The 20501-nt window shown below is 37.0% G+C and overlaps 1 protein-coding gene across 1 annotated transcript in view; it reads right to left on the bottom strand.

Annotated features, from left to right (window-relative positions):
* PEX7 (peroxisomal biogenesis factor 7) overlaps positions 1–20501 on the bottom strand; it is an 82381-nt gene that overhangs the window by 35566 nt on the left and 26314 nt on the right. The window contains exons 6-8 of the mRNA XM_025865915.2: positions 15776–15882; positions 14217–14330; positions 12443–12498 (exon numbers count right to left, since the gene is read on the bottom strand). Coding sequence (XP_025721700.1) covers positions 12443–12498; positions 14217–14330; positions 15776–15882 — 277 coding nt within the window. The remainder of the gene's footprint in view (positions 1–12442; positions 12499–14216; positions 14331–15775; positions 15883–20501) is intronic.

Below are 20501 nucleotides of genomic sequence, written 5' to 3'. Positions count from 1 at the left end.
CTTCTGGATAAAATGAGTACACGCCCAAGGTAGTGTTGTGTGAATGCTTTATAAACTAGATACGGCTAATCAAAGATAAGAAGCTGTATCATTTTAAACACTGGGTGTTATGTGTAAGTGGTGAATCACTAAACTCTACTCCTGAAAACAATACTATGCTATATGTTAACTAACTAGAATTTAAAGAAAAATTTGAAAAAAAATAAGAAGTTAAATATAAGAACAGATATCGATGTGAAAGAATTTGAGGCATAATGAAGACTCTTTATTTGGACCTCTCCTGCTCAATATTCCTACTGCCTGAGATCCAGGTGCTACTGATCCCGGAGGAAGAGGAGCCAACTGCTAACTGCAGGGTCTGTCCTGCCCATGCCAGGACCCTCTGCCCAGTCCCTGCCCACTAAATGCCAGAGGTGTCTGCCGGCACCGCCACAAAACCAAATATGCCCCCACTAAGAATTACTGCAGGTTTAATTTAAAGTCTAACTATCACGAAGGAAACATACACAGTAAACCTCAGGTCCTCCTTGCCTCCAGATAAATAAATGAGTAAAAATGTTCTTCAAAGGGAGTAAAAGCCGCTGAAAGGAGAGGAGGTAAAGAATGCTTACGTAAAGTTTATCTGGCTTATAACTTTCCAGATATTTTCCAATGGAAATGCACACATATACACATATTACAATTACAGAAGCTTTTTAAAATCAGTAATTATTAAGATCACAATCACCTAGGTCTAGGCCAGCCCCAGTGCAGTGCTGGAGCCAGCTCGCTCTGGTTTGCAAGAGCTGGCTGCGCATAACTTCCCAACCCACGTGACGCTGGAAGCCTGCTATCAGCTGTGATGGAAGGATTTATACCACTGAACTCTTTTTTTTTTTCTAAGATTTTATTTATTTATTTGACAGAGAGAGAGAGAGAGAGCACAAGTAGGCAGAGCGGCAGGCAGAGGGAGAGGGAGAAGCAGACTCTCCACTGAGCAGGGAGCCTGACATGGGGCTCAATCCCAGGACCCCAGGATCATGACCTGAGCCGAAGGCAGCCGCTTAACCAACTAAGCCACCAGGCGCCCCTATACCACTGAACTCTTATTTCAAACACTATGAATCAGGTTACCCCCACCTGCCTAGAGAGCCAGTTGTTAAACATTTTTCAGACCACTGGTCAGCCCTTATTGAATTCTGTTGAATAATAAACTGTTAGTAAACTAAAATGGGGTCATTATCTGGTCTTATAAACAATAAAAGCACTGATAAAAATACTAGAATCAAAACCACAATGAGATACCACCTTACACCAGTTAGAATGGCTAAAATTAACAAGATAGGAAACAACAAATTGTTGGTGAGGATGTGGAGAAAGGGGAACCCTCTTACACTGTTGGTGGGAACGCAAGCTGGTGCAGCCACTCTGGAAAACAGTATGGAGGTTCCTCAAGATGTTAAAAATAGAGCTACTCTATGACCCAACAACTGCACTACTGGGTATTTATACCAAAGATACAGATGTAGTGAAACAAAGGGGCACCTTCACCCCAATGTTCATAGCAGCCATGTCCCCAAGAGCCAAACTGTGGAAGGAGCCAAGATGCCCTTCAACAGATGAATGGATAAAGAAGATGTGGTCCATATATACAATGGGATATTACTCAGCCACCAGAAAGGAGGAATACCTACCATTTACACTGACACGGATGGAACTAGAGGGTATTATGCTAAGTGAAACAAGTCAATCAGAGAAAGACAATTATCATATGGTTTCACTCATATATGGACCATAAAGAATAGCATGGAGGACCACAGGGGAAGGGAGGGAAAACTGAAGGGGAAGAAATCAGACAGAGAGACAAATCATGAGAGACTCTTGACTCTGGGAAACAACCTGAAGGTTTCGGGAGGGGAGGTGGGTGGGGGGATGAGGTAACTGGGTGACGGGCATTAACGAGGGCACATGATGCGATGAGCACTGGGTGTTATATGCAACTGATGAATCACTGAACACTGCATCTGAAACTAATGATCTACTATATGTTGGCTAATTGAATTTATTTATTTATTTTTTCAAAGATTTTATTTATTTATTTGACCTGGCTAATTGAATTTAAATTAAAAAATACTATACTTTTATAGTAAAAATTGAATTTAAATTAAAGAAACACATACTTTTGGAGCTCTGAACTGAAACTAAATTTAAAAGTTATGTACTAGAGAACATGTTGATAAAAAGTTGCACACTGTCACCAAGAAAATGAACTCCCAGGGGGCAGAGGACCACAAAAGGCCAGGTTGAGGCTGCCTGCTTTTGTGGCCATAAAATACAAATTGTTATCTCACCCTTAAGATGAGAGCTGAAATGGGCCTTGTTCAACCCCCAAGAGATGGTCTTCTGTCACCATCCATCCTGGCGGTGTAATAAATGGCAAACACTTATATAGCACTTGCTGTACGCAGCATTTGTGGATATTACTCCTCCTGTCCTCACAGCAAGCCAGTGTGATGGGTACTATCACCCTCTCTCCATTTTACAGAAGAGGACACCGAGCATACTGTTTTAAAATAGCATGTTCACGTTTATACAGATAGTAAAAGGAGGCCTGGCTCCATAGTCTGTGGTCCTAACTCCTGTGTTACCCAGGAATATGTCACCCCACAATTAGTCCATTCAACTTGTATTTCCCACAACCCCAGATCTGTATTTGTGACTACATGTCTCTCTGCTACGCCCACTAATCCCAACACAAATGACAGCCTCGGGACTCCCTGAAGTGTGTTTCTATTTTTCTCCAGGCCTTTACTTTTATCATTTTGTCAGCAAGATATTCAGGACTGTCTATTACAAGGGTTGTCAGATAACAGGCATTCTATAAAAATGCCTGAATTTTAAAGCAGAGTATAGCCCTACCATTTTGTAACCAAAGTAGCTTAACAGTGGAGTTGGAAACATTAACATTGCTGGTATAGGCAGAGTGAGTTTCACATCACACAAGCTTGGATGAGCACAGTTTGAAAACACTGGAATTAAAACTCCCTATTTTTCTTGCCAAAAATTTTATAAGTCAAAAAAAAAAAACCACTGCTGTTTGGTATATTACTACCAAAAACCATTGACAAAGAATGTTTGGAAGGTTAGGCTATTTATAAAAGGATCATGAAGCTGAAGAGTATTACTCTTTAAATTTATCATATTAGTTTTATAAAATTTTTTTATAAAAAACTTTTACAAATTTTATGAAAGTGAGATCTTTATGTATCTAAGAAGTATTTGCTACACCTGGAAGAGACAAAATGTTGATTTTTCTAATAAAAACATAATTTTAATTTAACAGCTTTTACTTTTGTTTGGCTGCCATACATACTGGATCTGCTGATTTCCAACTGTGTTTACAAAACAATCCACTTAGTATGAAACCAAAAACAAGCACTCAGAACTCAAATCATGCTCCTGCATGGTTGGCATAGCAAACACGCCTCGGCAGAAAAAGAAGTTACTAACGAAGAGTACATCAGAAGAAGATGATGTGCTAACATCTATGGTGATAACATTCACAGAAGAATGGAAATAATTCACTATGAAATATTTCAGATTTCGTACTATCTTGAGTGAAGTTTAGAAAGAACCGATATGCTATCTTCTTCTTCTTTTTTTTTTTTAAACATATAATGTATTATTTGTTTCAAAAGTACAGGTCTGTGATTCTACAGCGTTACATAATTCACAGTGCTCACCATAGCACATACCCTCCCCAAGACAGCAGGAAGGGAAGAAGGAAGGGGGAAAAATCGGAGGGGGAGACAAACCATGAGAGACTATGGACTCTGAGAAACAAACTGAGGGTTCTAGAGGGGAGGGGGGTGGGGGGATGGGTTAGCCTGGTGATGGGTATTAAAGAGGGCACGTTCTGCATGGAGCACTGGGTGTTATATGCAAACAATGAATCATGGAACACTACATCAAAAACTAATGATGTAATGTATGGTGATTAACATAATAAAATAAATAAATAGATAAAAAAAAGAAAGAACTGATATGTATTTTTTTAAAAGATTTTATTTATTTGACAGAGAGAGAGAGAGAGAGAGTGCACGCACAAGCAGGGGGAGTGGCAGGCAGAGGGAGAAGCAGGCTTCCCGCTGAGCAGGGAACCCGATGTGGGACTCGATCTCAGGACCCTGGGATCATGACCTGAGCCAAAGGCAGATGCTCAACTGACTGAGTCACCTAGGCACCCCAGAACTGATGTGTATTTTTTTTAATATTTTATTTATTTATTTGACAGAGAAAGAGATAGCAAGAGCAGGAATATACAAGGAAATACAAGGAAATTACAAGCAGGGGCAGGGGGAGAGGGAGAAGCAGGCTTCCCACCGAGCAGGGAGCCCAATGCGGGGCTCGACCCCAGGACCCTGGGATCATGACCTGAGCCCAAGGCAGACGCTTAATGACTGAGCCACCCAGGTGCCCCCTGATGTGTATTTTTATAGAGTATATTGCCCATCTGCTAAAGGGAGTTCTGATATTTTTCATAAGGTTGGAGCTTTTATTTAATCTAAACACACTAATTTCAAATGCTATGCTACATATTAATTTTTAGATTTTTATTATTTATTCAGTGAAACATAATGAGCTACTATACAGGTAAAGGACTTAAAGCTTTTTCTATTAGATATGATTATATATCCACATAAAACAAAAATATGAAACTCGTATTTTATAATACTAAAATATCCATCACATCATCAGTTTTGATATAATGCACATAATATGAACTATTTTAAAATGAAATTTTAAAGGCTTAAAAAACTAGACAAAATATAAAAATGGACAAGTAAATGAAAACTTATATTTGAAGAGCTTATGTTATAAAAACTAGCCATCCAAATCTACAGGTAATATCTGTATAATTATCAGTGCTGAAAATTAAACAGGTTATTGCTGGTCTTCCATCTTAAATCTTTTTCTTTTTATCAAAATGAGTTTTCTGGCACTAAAAATATCATCAATCCAATGAGATTTAAAATTCTTCAGGGGATAAATTTAACTCATATCACATGGGTTAAAAAATCTACCAAAAACATATCTTTTCTGACCTTTCTAATGCGTGGTCACCACACACAAATAATGAGAACTAAACTCACACAAGACATTGCTACAGTTAAAGTCGTATTCTCAGCATGTTTTGAAAATTACAAAATTACAGTACATATATTAAAAAATGAAATTTTAAAAAATGATTTTTTCTTTTTCTACTTTCCTTCTCATAAGAAAGTCTTTGGTAGTGATATATATATATATATATATATATATATATATACACAATTATTAACCTCCAGTTACATTTAGTATGAAGGTAGTACAGTAAAATAGCCATAATGTATGTTAAAATGAAAATTCTATTTCTGGAAAAAAGAGGAGGCTGCGTCTACATACTGCCTGTGATGGAATTTGGCTTAAGTTTTTTACTCCATATTGAGAAAATGATTACCAATTTTGCAGGGAAAAAAAAAAAGAATTCTAGGCTTCAGGCTTGACTAGGGATAGTATTCCCATGGAAACCTTAAAATGGCCCTGGTGAACGGAAGCTTAGGGGACACTAAAAGCTTGGCTGGGAAGGAAAGAGAAATGTAAGAGAGAACTTAAAAGAAGATACAGGATAAAGGAATAAGTTACAGGCTAAGGGGGAGGTCAGTAGGGAATTGGAGAACAATAATAACGGAGGGAGAAGGGGTGATTTCACGGAGTCCTGAAAACAACAAGAGCGTATGGGGTTAAGAGCACTCATGTCCAATGGTAGCAGAGAAATGGATAGGTACAGATTTAGATCAATCCGCAGGCTTGCAGTGGAAAATGAGATAATTTGTGCTTGAGCCCTACAGTTATTATTTTTTAAAGAGATATAAAAGGCCTTTTAGTGAATAAGGTTGGTGAGGTGTCTTAAGAAGAAAAGCAAACGTTGGGACAGTGGAAAAACTAACACAGTATTTTCAAGCATGTCCTCTTCTGTAATTCTTATAATCAATTTGTGAGGAGAGATATTATTAATTCCATTTTACATATGAAGAAACCTGGACTCTAAGTTATATAGGAAAACTGTGCATTAAATGTCCTTTTCAGTTATATGTTAAGGATCTCCTATTATTATTATTTCACTTTTTCCAAATGCTTACAAATACAGCTATGACACTTGTGACCTTGCAGCATGTCACTGAAGCCATTCTTCTCCCCAGAAGCACTAAACATCTATCCCCCAATCTCCAGTCTTGCTCAGGCTTCAGGAAAGAGGCAAAACCTAATTCTTAGAAATAGAGAGGAAAGTAAGACTGTGAGCCTCAAATTGTGATGATTTTTGAGCAGGTTTAGCTATCTACAAGATTCTGGAGTAGTACAGTTGACATTCAAAAGTCCAGTCTTAACAAATATTTCTGAGACAAATTTACATCTACAAAAATAAGGCATTTCCCAACTGGGCCCTCAAGGATACTTAAGTATATAGATAAAACAAGGCATGGCCAGTAGGGTTAAGATCATGACAGTTCTGAAAGGAAGGTATAGGTAAGTGACTACGTTTTCCCCTTTAATTAGAAACAGGACAGAAATGGATTTAATATGCCCCTTAATAATTCCTAGAAACCAGAAAGACCCAATTAAAATTGTTAGAGACACTAAAAATGAGATCAAAAGATTAATGCCCAATCTCCTTTGGTCAAGTCTCCAGTGATCAGTTTCAAACACTCGAAAGGTCTTTGAAATCCAAGGACTAGATTCTATATCCAGAAATCCCTTTTGAGCCCACAAGTGACACCATGTAAAGAGAGAAAACTGAAAGTTCAACTCTTAATCTCAGCCCATCCAAAGGACCTCACATCACTGGCCATTCACATCTGGTTGAAATCCTCTCCCGAAGATTCTGTGGCATACTGCATACTCTCCTGTTTTAAGTGGGCTGGTCCTTCTTTCTTCCAATATTAATTGTCTCCTGCATTTTGCTCTTCTTTTTCTAAACTTACTCATTCTTGTGGATTGACCTGTCAGTAAGTTAATGGTCTTCAAGTCCATATTTACAGCCCAAACCTCCAGCCAAAAATCTAGCTCCACAATTCCAGTTTGGAAAAAGATTGGGGTGGATGGCAACCAACTGCCAAGTTTTCTTCCTGTCTGTCATGTTGCCATTCTTTGGCTCCCATGCCAGAAGTCCTAAAATCACCCCTTACTATCTTATACAGACTACTAAAAACAAAACAAAAACAAACAAAACAAAAAACTGGTTATGGCATCCTTTTAATTGATAGCTGGAAGCCTTAGTGTCATAATGTTTTCCAATTTACCTGCATGCTTGTATTGGGTAAGTAAAACAAAATCAAAAACAAAAACAAAAACAAAAAAAACAAGTTAGGGCATGTAATTTCTCTCAAGGCATTGTTGTAAATTATTCTATTCCGAAGTACATTCCACAGAAACAAAGTTATATAGCTTCTACCATAGCAACCACTGACTCAGAAGTAAAGGAGAGAGGAATTCTGGTTAGTTGAGGCTGTGAGGCCACGCAAATCCAAAACTCTTAGTGCATCTTCACAAAAAACTAATACAGAATAAGAAGAACAAATAAAGCGACACAAAACCTGGGGCACCTGGGTGGCCCAGTCAGTTAAACATCGAACTCTTCATTTCAGCTCAGGTCATGATCTCAGGGTTATGAGATCAAGCCCCACAACAGGCTCCATGCTGGGCGTGAGCATGGAGCCTGCTTGAAACTCTCTCTCTTCCTCTCCCTCTACCCCAGCTCATGTGTGCAAGCTCACTCTCCCCCCATCTCCAAAAAAAAAAAAAAAAAAAAAAAAAAAACTACATAAAACTCAGGCTTCCAACACACCTGAAATTCTAATTACAGGTAAAAAAGAAAAATAAAAACAGAACCACAATGAGCTATCTCCCATGTTCCAGATGCAAGCCTAACTGGACACTTTAATCTGTAGCAGGGAAAACTGAACTGCAACAATCAGGGTCGCCAGGAAAAAATATCAAATAACTTATGAGGACAAAAGAATTAGACTGGCATTGGAATTTCCAAAAACAAGACAGAAGGTGAGGCAAAAATGAGGTAGCATTTTCAAAAAACTCCAGAAATGTAAATCAAAGAGTTTCTATTCAGATAAGCTACACTTTAAGAACAAGGCTATAGAGAAACAGTTTTAAACATGCAAGAGCTCCTGAGAATTCTGAACCCATCAGCTCTTCTTAAGGAATTTACCAGAAGATAAACTTCATCAAAGTAAGACATGATGGGGAAATTTCAGCAAAAAGATTGATGATGAATATTTAATATATTTAGTCATATATCTAAGACTAAAACAAAGGTGAAAACAAGAGTGGAAAAATAATTCATGTTAAATGTTGTAAGGTCTGACAAAGTATAAATAAAATAGCTCAAAATTGATGGAGAAGAGAAAGGGGGTAAAAAGAAAAGTAGAGTAAGTTCACTGCTTGTTGTATATGCAATAAATAGGTGTTAAAATACCACTAAACTCTTACAAGTCAGATAATGGTTACATTTTTTAAAACGGGAATAAAGGCATTAAGAAATTTAAGTAAAAGAAGAAAATGAACCTTCAAAACACAACAAAAAATACACCATATACAGCAACAGCAAATGTAATATACATAATAGTCACCACATTAAAATGATATGACAGATTTGATACCAAACATGTTTTTATCAAGAAATATGGAAAGGTTAAACTTGACTATTACAATAAAAAGACTTTTTATTTAGTTCACCTAGCAAGACCCAAATATATGCTCTATACAAAAGACATATCAAAAACAAAATGTATCAAAAAAGCTAAAAATGAAGGTATGGCAAAAGATGTACCTGGAAAGTGGAAACAATCTGAAAGCAGGGGCAGTGACACAGGTAACAGACAAAGCACAACTAAAGCTTAAAAGGATCAACTGTGACAAAGAAGTATTCTCTTTGATGCTAAAAGTCTCAATTCACTATATGGCTGTTATAAATACCTATGCGCCAAATAACACCACACCATCTACTTTTATGAAATCAAAACTACAAGAGGCGCAGGGAGAGAGACAGAAACCCACTGATAAGACTTTTAACATCCCACTCTCAGGACAAAACAAATTAAGTGAACAAAAAATAAAATAGGATACAGAAGCTCTAAACAACAATCAGTAGAGCTTATGTCACATATTGAACTTTACAGCATGATAGTACGGAATAAAGCTTCTTCTTAATTGCTTATGAAACATTCACAAAAATTGATCGTTTATTAGGTACCCCCCAAAATCAATGTGTTCTATAAGACAGAATGACTAAAAATTATATTATCTAATCACAATGCAATTAAACTAGAAATTTTTAACAAATTTTTAAAAATTAAAAAGCCCTTTCATTTGGAAATTAAGTAACTTCCTATTAAACAACTCTTGGAAGAAAGGGGAAATAGAAACAGAAGTTACAAATCTTTTAAAAATGATAATGAAAACATTATGTATCAGAATGTATGGGCTAGAACTGAAAACAGTAACTAGAAGAAAATTCATAGCCTTAAACACTTTATTAACAAAATAAAAGAATAAATATAAATTCCTGGCTCAAAAGTTGAAAAAAGAACAAGATAAGCCAGAAGAAAGTAACAAGAAGGAAATAATAAAGATAAAAGTAGAAATTAATGAGGTGATGAATAGAAAAACAATAGTTCTAATTAATAAGCCAAAATCTTGTTTGCTGAAGAGAAATAACAAAATATATATACCATTAAATAACTTAAAGAAGAAATCACAAACATACAAAATCAGAAATTAGAGTGAAATAACCATTGAAACAGGAGAAATTAAAAAGTCATGACACTACTTTATAGACATTTGTAAGAAATAAATTTGAAAATCTGTAAGTTAAGGACAATTTCCAAAACTGATCCCATTAGAGATGAAAAGTTATCACCTTTGAATACTAATGCCTAGCTCTAGATAAAATATTAGCAGATCAAATTCAACACCACATAAGAAAATAATACACAAAGATCAAGAGGGATTTAGTCCAGGAAGGCAAGACTTGTTCAATCCATTACTATGATTCCTTAATAGCTTTAAGAAGAAAAATCATGATCATTTCCACAGATGCTGAAAAAGCCTTTGACAAAACTTAAGATCCATTCCTGACTTTAAAAAAGACTCAAGAAAACAAGAGTTGATACACACTTTCTTAGCATACAAACAAACATTTATATAGCTGACCCTTGAACAGCCGCAAGTTTGAACCGTGTGGGTCCACTTAACAATTTTGTCTTCCTTATGATTTTCTCTTTTTTTGAAAATGTTTATTCATTTGTAATTTTATTCATTTATTTTTAAAGATTTTATTTATTTATTTAACAGAGAGAAAGAGAGAAAGCACAAGCAGGGGTTGAGGCATGAGGGAGGGAGAAGCAGGGTCCCTGAAGAGCAGGGAACCCGACGCAGGGCTCCATCCCAGGACCCTGGGATCATGAACTGAGCCGAAGGCAGATGCTTAACTGACTGAGCCACCCAGGTACCCCTTCCTTATGATTTTCTTAATAATATTTTTTTTCTCTAGCTTCCTTTATAGTAAGAATACAGTATATGATACATATAACATGCAAAATATGTGTTAATCAACTGTTTACATTATAGGTGAGGTTTCTGGTCAATAGCAGGCTATTTTGGGGAACTCAAAAGTTATGCAGGGGTCAGCATCCCTAACCCCAGGTGTTCGAGAGTCAACTGTACTTTCACTTAAAGCCAACACCTTACTTTTAACAGGGAAGTGTTAAAGGCACTTTCATGAATATAGAATTAGACATTATAACACTATTTAGCACTTTAATAGAGGTATCTGCCAATACAATTAGAGAAATCAATCAGAGGCGTCAGAATTGGAATTGAAGATACATAACCATCTTTCTTTGCAGATGCTTTGATCATGTACTTGGAAAACCATAAAGAATCAATGATCTTTAGATGGTAGAGAAACAGGCATTCGCAAACACTGCTGCTTGGAATAGAAATTGGTATATTCCTTTTGGTGGGAATTTGGTGATTATCTAACAAAACTACATGTATGCTTACATTTTAATTCAGCAATATCACTTCTAGGAATATACTCTGAAGTTAATTCTCTAATAATGTGCACATACATACATACAAGGTTATTATTCGGTACGCATTGTTTATTTATAAAATATCTGAGGACAAGCCAAATTCCCATACATTGGAGAGTAGTTGAGTAAACTACAGTACATCCACATGATGGAGTATTCTGAGAATGAGAAGGATCTCTATGAACTGACATAGAGTTATTTCCTGCATATATTTTATATGAAAAAAAGCAAAATTGAAGAGAGTATCCAGAACACTCCATTTTTGTATAAGAAAGGGGGAAATAAGAAAATAGACATTGTCTATTTATCTGAGCAATATTGATCATTACAGGGTGTGTGACCCTACAGAATGGGTTGGAAAGAACAGAGGAAATAGATCTTTCTGAATATACCTTTACATACATCTTGACTTTGGAACCACGTTACTGTTTTGTCTGCTCAGAAAAATAGACAAAATCAGTAAGGATGGCAGGAAACGCTAAAATCGAATACAAACAGAAGCAAATGAATCAAACTGTGTTTCCAGTGAATGACACAGCCACACTGATGATGGAGGGGAGCAGAATTAATCCAAATAACCTTTAAACATAGTATTTGGACTAGGGGGAAAAAAGCCCTAAACAATGTGAACCCTAATTAGTACGATTCTGTTTCAGAGAGGCACGGCTCTGCAATTCTGAAACTACTTTCTGAGCATTCTAGGGTTTACAAATGACTCAATATATTGTGGACAATGGGAATTAGGAGTTACAAGTCTGGAAAAGGAGAAAAAACAGAACAAACCTTGGGCAGTGTGGGATTGGAACTGGGATGTGTGGGTAGAGACACACATACACATACACACATGTTCATACAGAGATGCGGATGTGCACACACATATATACACACTCATCCGTATACAGTCACAAACATAATAACACTCTTGCTGGCTTTTTTGAACTGTAACAATCTCAGCCTTAAGATTCATACGATTAGACCCGGAGAAATGGAATTTCACAATTTTTAAAATCTAAATTTAAAAAAAAGACTGGCTATGCAGCCTATTGTGTGGAAAGGTGTCACTATACGAATAGCTATAAGCAAAAAAGGCTTTTAAACAGAACAGCCAGGCTATCTTCAAATAGCAAAGAATGTACGTTATGTGGCCAGATCAGAAAAACAGAAAAAATATAATATTAATCCCAGTGGCACATATTCAAATGCACCCAGCTCAGATTATTTTCAGATGAGTACAGTAAATACATTATTTTTCATAAAAGTTGGAAAGATGCTACTTGGTATTTCCCAATGAAGCTGCTCAAAGACGACCGTACCTTACAGTGAAATCATAGGAGCAAGTGGCCAGAACGGAGGCATGAGACGGTGAAAACTACAAAACAAAACAAAACTCTTTCAAGTTAGCTGCAATTATAACACGCTGCTTCCTAAGGTCATTCCCGTGAGTGCTACAATAAAGTTTAATCAAGACTGTCACTTAAAATTACGCTTCCCCAAACCTTATATGCTTTAATTCAAGGCAAAAATCTTCTGGCCTTTTAAGCGTCACCTGCAGGAAATACATTTCCTTTTACATTCTCTGAAGAAAAGTCATTCCTCAAGCTTTTTGGCACTTATTTAGAGTGAAATATTCCCAATGGGTTGCCATTCTGGAAAAATTAAATGCAATTTCATAATGGCTATCCAAAAATGACTCCTACAAATATAAGGGATTTAAGTATACGATTGTACAATATGCAATTATATAATTTACCAATTTTATGAATACATACTATGATTGCTATATGCACAAGTATCAGGTCATCATTTAATTGTTAAATAAAAACATCTTTAAATGAATTTTTGTTATTTGTGTATCACAACTACTGCAAAGGATAGCAAGAACAAAAACTGCAAATTTAGGGCGCCTGGGTGGCTCAGTTGGTTAAGCGACTGCCTTCGGCTCAGGTCATGATCCTGGAGTCCCGGGATCGAGTCCCGCATCGGACTTCCTGCTCAGCAGGGAGTCTGCTTCTCCCTCTGACCCTCTTCCCTCTCATGCTTTCTATCTCTCTCAAATAAATAAATAAAATCTTTAAAAAAAAAAACTGCAAATTTAAAGACAAATATCTTTTAGATAAGTTATCAACATACTTTAATAGGCTGCCCTTTGTAATTATATTTCTTTAGTTTTTCTTCCCAGTACTTTAATGGTGATATATACATAAATATAACTACATTTGAATATGCTTTATAGTTTGCAAAATACTTTCAGTAAATTACCCAACTTCATTCTCAAAAGCACTGTGAAATAAACACTGAAAATATTTTTCATCTACTACAACCTGTGTGCCATTAAAACAACAAAGTGGTGCCGGATCTCATATGCTGAGTTGCAACCAGCAAAACTTAAAATATTAATTTAACTGAACATTCAGAATTTCTGAAATAGGAATAACCCAGTATCTTATTCAAAAGATAAATAAAGTACTTCTTTGCCCTAACAAAACAAAGAATGAAATTAGGAGATGTCACTTAATAATATGTTTTCCACAGCGACTTAGCAAAACCCACCAATAAAAGCTGGGAAGCTAATATAAGTCACTTTAGAACCAGGCACATTTCTTGGGAGTGGCAAAAAAAGTCATCTTTATCTCATCCTCTGGTGTTGGCAGAGTGGAAAATTTTCTATACCCCAAATGTTTGTGAACATTCATATTTATTACAATGTTAGAGAAAGGAAACCTCTCTGCAGTTTCAACCAAGAAACCTTCCCACTGAATGGGAAACTATGAAGAATACCAAAAGCAAATTACCATAGTTAAAAACACATAAAAAGGAATAGTAGTAGAATGGAAAGGACAGAATGAAAAAACATTTCTATTTAACCTTAAGCACTGATCGGCTACATTGTCCCAATTCATTCAATAATTATTCAAATATTTTACCTAATTTTAGCTTTCACTGTTCATCATCACCAGTTAAGACTGGCTAACAGAAATATGCATAAAAAGCATCCATAACCCCAACCCCTAAACATGTTTTCTATATACTTCATTGGTATTGTTTATATTTATACTCTACATATAAAAAGAAAAGATAAACACTTACTTTCACTCTCCTAACAGCATAGGTGTGACCAAGAAGTTCGAACACTGGCTGCCGTACATTCCTCAGGTCCCAGCCTCTCAAACTACAATCCACTGCCCCCGTCACCAGCAAATTCTGCAAAACCGATTCGGAGAAAAGTGAGCAGTGCACATATCAGAATAAGGCACAGTCTCAAATGACATTGTGGGTTCTCCAATCTACCTTCAGTAGTATCAGTAAGTACATAAGGGGTTAAAAATTATGCCTGACAAATGAGCGCACCTTTCTCTTCAGTGTACTGTGAGGCTTTACCAGGTGTTAAGAGGCAAGAGGCCTGTTAACTTAGGAATATGGGGGGAAAGGAAAGGGTACAAATTTGATTTTTATGTTTTTCCAAATCTAATTCAATCATTGTTCCCTGCTCTCATGCGCCATGTCTTAATACAATATCTAATCCTTTCTGAGACCCTCTGTAAGTAGTGGTGAGTCTCTCCTATCTGGTCAGGTTTTATAAATCCCTCTATCTAGAGCCGTCGGTGAACCCACACTTCCTGGCTGAACAGGCCTAAGTGCTGGGTCCACAGTCAGGCCCATCCCATGTCAACCAGAGCAGTAATTCATTGTATGAATGTGCTGGGTTTCAGTGTAAGCTCATTTGAGGAAAAATTTCAATAATTTAAAACAAAAACAATTTTAACAACTCTCAACTATGTGTCAGCACCTTTTTTAGAATTCCCATAAGTGTAACATATAGTCCACAATTCATTTTCTATATGGAAAATTCATTTATGATGACAGAGATTTGAACTGCAGTTATCAGCACTGAAATTGTTCTTTAGATCAAGTATTATTATTGAATATGGACTCTATTTTCTTTTAATCTATTTTCTTTCTTTTCGAAGAACTCTGCCAATACAATGCTCTCTTAACTTCTACTAGTTAATTGAAAACTGAGAAGAAACAAGGCGTATGTTTTACCTGTCTGTCCCAGTCAACAGACCACTTCAGGTACATAAATAGTATATCAACACATGTTTAATCCATTTCTATTCTGAATTCATATGCTCATGTGGTTAACTGAAGCTTTGCAAAGAGGTACAAACAGACACTGTTATCTACAGAAGCATGAAGTCTGGTTAGGCTTATATGGGAAGATGACACAAAATTTTAAAAACTGGTAGACTGTCAAACTAAAAGTCAAATTACAAACAGTTCAGCAGCCTACCCAGCAAAGTAAATGAGAAATGAAAGCAGACGATACAAATTGGTGGGGTTAAGAGCAATAAAGAAAAAAAATTACATAAATTATAAAGCAGCTTTCCCAAATAAGCAAGTAAGGCTGCCCTGTTGAACTTTGAGAATTTCTATTTCTTACTCTGCCTGTTTTATGGGCACTTAAATCCAATTAATGCTAATGCAGGTCACTCACAATCGTGAATTAGAATTGAAAGGGACTGAGTTTAACTTAATGGTCCAGAAACACTACCAAAGTCCACATAAACGAAGAGAAAATAAAATCCCCAACATTTCAACAATAGGAAGGGCTCAGCAGCAAGGGACAGATCCAGACAGGAGGGTACCTCATTGTATTTACACCAGTCACAGCTCAAAATTTCTGCCTGATGTGCAGGAACCACAATTCTGACTCCTGTTGACTTCACATCCCAGATTCTCAGAGTCTGATCACCTGGTGAGAGATGAAGACTTGATCACTTTCCATCACACCACCTGGATGCTCAGTGACATTGTACTCATGATGATAAATTGAGGGAAAATACTGTTTTACTGTTAGCTTCCTACCATCTATATATCATATGCATACATATATTGGTGGTTTTTTTTTTTTTTTTTAAGATTTAGAGAAAGAGAGAAAGCACACGAGAGGGAGGGGCACAGAGAGAGGGAGAGAGAATCTCAAGCAGACTCCACAGTGAGGCTGGAGCCCAATGTGGGGCTCGATCTCACGACCCTGAGATCAGAACCTGAGCCGAAACCAAAAATCGGACGCTTAACCGACTGTGCCACCCAGGCGCCCCCACATATAGTGTGTTTAACTATAATAATGCATAGTAACTACTAAAAGTGATGAAATACAAAAAGTAATGTGTCACAACAATGTTTTTAAATCTACTCAAAGCAGGAAAATCTGAATTTCACACTGAAACAAGTACAGTGGTGACTACATACACACACAGCGCATTTCCCTTCATGATAGGAAAAGGCCCTGAAAATCCTCGGTTTCTAGTCTATAAGAAACCAAATGCTAAAAATTTTCCTGTTAAACGTGGTCAGTCTACCAAGACAAAATAGAGAATTTTTAATCTTCGCGTTTATGTTTACTACATTTTAATAGGCCAGCCAGAGATCTAGTTTTCTCCATGGAAAAAAACAAGTTGAAAAATTCAGGGATTATATCTTGCATTATTACAAAAATGGTTTGCATTGCTTAGTTTCACAAAGTTACCCCTGATTAAATGTTTTATATGCCGTTTGCCTTAGATTTTTATAAAGTATAAGGAGATAACAAAATGACCAGATGAATAAAACTCAGGATATATATAGGTATCAACATCACCAGTAAATTAGAACCAGTCAGTGATGCTGAGAGAAAGCTGGTACAGCTTGATGAAAGAACGTGGTCTATGGCGCGATGGCAGTCAGGGTGTGGAATTCTGTTTAGTAGCTGTGTGGCCCTGCACAAGTTATATAATACCTCTGAGACTCAGTCCTCATTTCTAAAAAAGAAACAGAATGCCTGCATGCAGGATTGTACAAGAATTGAGTGTAATAGAATTTCTGGCACTTAGCATGGTCTCTGGCACAAAGAAGACACTTTAATATATGGTATACAATAACGCCAGAATTTTAAATTATCCTTTGCTTTACTTACCTATATTTTCCTGGATTCCCAATTCTAAATCATATTGTCATGTAGCTACATTCAGCAATTTTAGATAATTTTTTTTTCTGATTTCTTTGGAAGTTGTTTAAGAAAGATAAGCATTAAATTGTTGGTGGTAATGAAATGCAGAGGTTAAGAATAGGGGCTCCAGAGTTCCGGGGCTTAGTACTAATCCAGCTCAATCATTTGGTCCCTGTTGATGTTTCTTCAAGTTAATTAACTTCCCTGATTCTCAGTTTCCTTACCTGTGATAAAATATTTACCTTACGAGTTTAAATCAGATAATGTATTAAAAAAAAAAAAAGAAAGCATACCCATGATTAGAAGTCATTCCCATCCCTATTACTAATACCATGAATGATGGCCAACATTTATTGAGTGCTTACTTTATGCCAGATGGTAGTCTAAACATTTTGTATGTATTAACTTTTTAAAAACATAACAAGTGAGACAGAAATTTTGCTAATATAAGAAGCAATTTTTGTAGTAATTTACAAATGGGGAAACTGAAGCTTGTGGAGATGAAATAATGCCCTCGGGATTGCAAGGCATGGAGTCAGGATCTGGGACAAGAGCCCAGGCAGACTGGCTCCCCAGCTGGCCTGCTCCATAACGACACTGTGCTCACCTCCTCATGTGGCTGGAGGAGAACTGCCAGACAGCCAATGTTGGCTGACTTTTGAGGAATTCTTTTATTTACACATTTTTTCAGTAAATTGAGAGGAAAAAGACCTCACATACACACGCATGCACACACATGACGTTCTGTCATATTTGCCTCACAATTATCTTAGAAATAAAAATAATAAAACAAATAAACTTGAAACCTCTGTTGTATTTCTGGTCCCATTCCCCACCTTCCTTCCCCAGAGGCCACCACAACAGTGAGTTTGGCATCCCTTTAGTCTGTGTTTTTGTGATACTTTCATTCCATTTTTATGGATCCATATATAGGTACTATCGCTTTATGTGTGGGATTTGTAATTTTTATTGTTTAAAAATACCATCTTCCTACTTTTTTTTAAATTTGAGTACAGCTGACACATAATGTTACCTTCGTCTCAGGCATACAACGTCTCTATACCTTATGCTCTGCTCCCCACAAGCGTAGCCGCCGTCTGTCACCACACAACACCATTACAGTACTATTGACGATACTCCCTGTGCCGTGCCCGTCATTCCAGGGGCTCACTCATTCGCTAACTGGAGGACGGCTTGTCCCACTCTCCTTCACCCATTGTGCCCATCTCCCAACCCTCTTCCCATCTTCCCACTTTTAAAAAAGTTGAAAACCACTCTGATAGAAGACAGTAACTAACACTTTTGGGTCCAGCTAAATATGGTAGGGATGGGAGGGAATGAGGAGTCTGAAAGTACCAAATGGAAACTGTTCAGAATTAGTACAGACTAGAGCTTCAAATAACTCCAGGGGCCCTAATTACAGTCAATGTCGAGCCACGAGTCAGAATTTGTTTCAAAATTTAAAATAGCTTTGATAAAATGATTCAGGTCTTTAGGTTTTTCTCTGGCCTTCAGAGTATAAAGCAGGGTGATGTGGATGGCTAGTGTTTGGTCTGCTCAACAGTACACTTCTTAGAGGAAAAGCAGCCTTTTCTCACCATGTGACTCTAGAAGGATCTATGGCTCAACACAGCTGACCACAGGGACAGGTCCAAGCAAGGCCAGTCATAGTATCTTATTCCCTGTCCTGATCACAGGTTAAAGGTAGGTACCTGGGATTTTTTTTTTTTTAACTATAACTGAAAAAATAATATCAGTCCCTCTCTTAGGATTAACAGGCTATAACATGAAGGAGCCGCTGGTGGCCACGTCTCACTGTTTGGGGAAAGCAGCTTGCAGAGTGAAGTCAACAAGCAGAGAAAAGTCCAGATTCAAGATAGAAAATGTGTCCTGGGGCTGTTCAGGCATCCCTTCCCTTTCTGGGGCTGTTTTTCAATAAATTCCTCAAAGACCTAAGAGAGTTCAAAGTCTATCACCTGTAGGTAAAGGAGACCCCTTTCCATCATGGAGGGAATGAATGGAATTCCCCTAAAACTTCAGTCTGTAAGAAGCCTAGCCCCAGAGGAAAACATTTGATTCAGCACAAGGCTTCCACTAAAACACAAGAAATACCTAAATGATGTATACTAGCTTTCAAAAATTTATATTTATTATCAGGTCTGAAACTATAAAGTCTGCTATAGTGGCAACTAAAGCACTGTTTAAAGCTGAATGTGCTGTGTTCATCCTAGTAATTATATCTTATGAGTATGTGAATGATTTAGAGTATCAAAACATTACAAGGAATATGGACTGGGCCTTGAAGAAGTAACTGTTTTCTAACAACATTACTGGAGTCTCACAAAACATAATGAACAAAAGAAACCTGACACAGAAGTATAAAACAGGCAAATTAATCTATGCAATTAGAAGGCAGGACAATGGTCACCCTGGAGTGGGGTAGGGGAGCCTCTCAGAATGTTCTGTTTCTTGATCTGGGTGCTACACACACATCTGTATGTGCTCACTGTGAAAATTCTTTGCATTGTACACTTAAGATTATGCACTGTTCCATATGTGTATTATACTTCACTAAAAGATTAAGCAATTGCACTACTAGGTATTTATCGAAAGGATACAAACATAGTGATTCAAAGGGGCACATGCACCCCAGTGTTTATAGCAGCAACATCCACAATAGCCAAACTATGGAAAGAGCCCAGATGTCTACCAACAGATGAATGGATAAAGAAGATGTGGTGTGTATATGTATCTGTAGATATATATATATACACACACACACATATATTACTCAGCCATCAAAAAGAATGAAATCTTACCATTTGCAATGACACAGATGAAACTAGAGGGTGTTATGCTAAGCGAAGTAAGTCAGAGAAAGACAAATACCATATGATTTCACTCATAGGTGAAATTTAAGAAACAAACCAGATGAACACAGGGGAAGGGAAGGAAAAATAAAATAAGATGAAAACAGAGAGGAAGGCAAACCATAAGAGACTCTCAGCTCTAGGAAACAGTGTTGTTGGAGGGGAGGGGGATGGGAGATGGGGTAACTGGGTGATGGACATTAAGGAGGGCAGTTGATGTAATAAGCCCTGGGTGTTATATGCAACTGATGAATCACTAAATTCTACTTCTGAAACTAATAATACACTCTATGTTAACTAAATTGAATTTAAATAAAAAATGTATATGTCTATATATATTTATTTTATATGACATATATATTTATATAAGAAAAAAAGATTAAGCAAAACACCACCAGCAAAGACTGGGTGGGTGGCCACTCCACATTTCTCTGGGACAATATTCTGGTCCCTCACCATCCCATCATATTCAAGCAGCAGTCACACACACAGAAAAGCCATGGCCTAGGTTGT

The sequence above is a fragment of the Callorhinus ursinus genome, unplaced genomic scaffold (assembly GCF_003265705.2).
Source record: "Callorhinus ursinus isolate GAN/ISIS: 27379988/994484 unplaced genomic scaffold, GSC_fseal_2.0 scaffold6, whole genome shotgun sequence".
NCBI lineage: Eukaryota > Metazoa > Chordata > Mammalia > Carnivora > Otariidae > Callorhinus > Callorhinus ursinus.
Note: the sequence above shows the minus strand (reverse complement) of the source record. Positions and strands in the feature narration are given on the sequence as shown.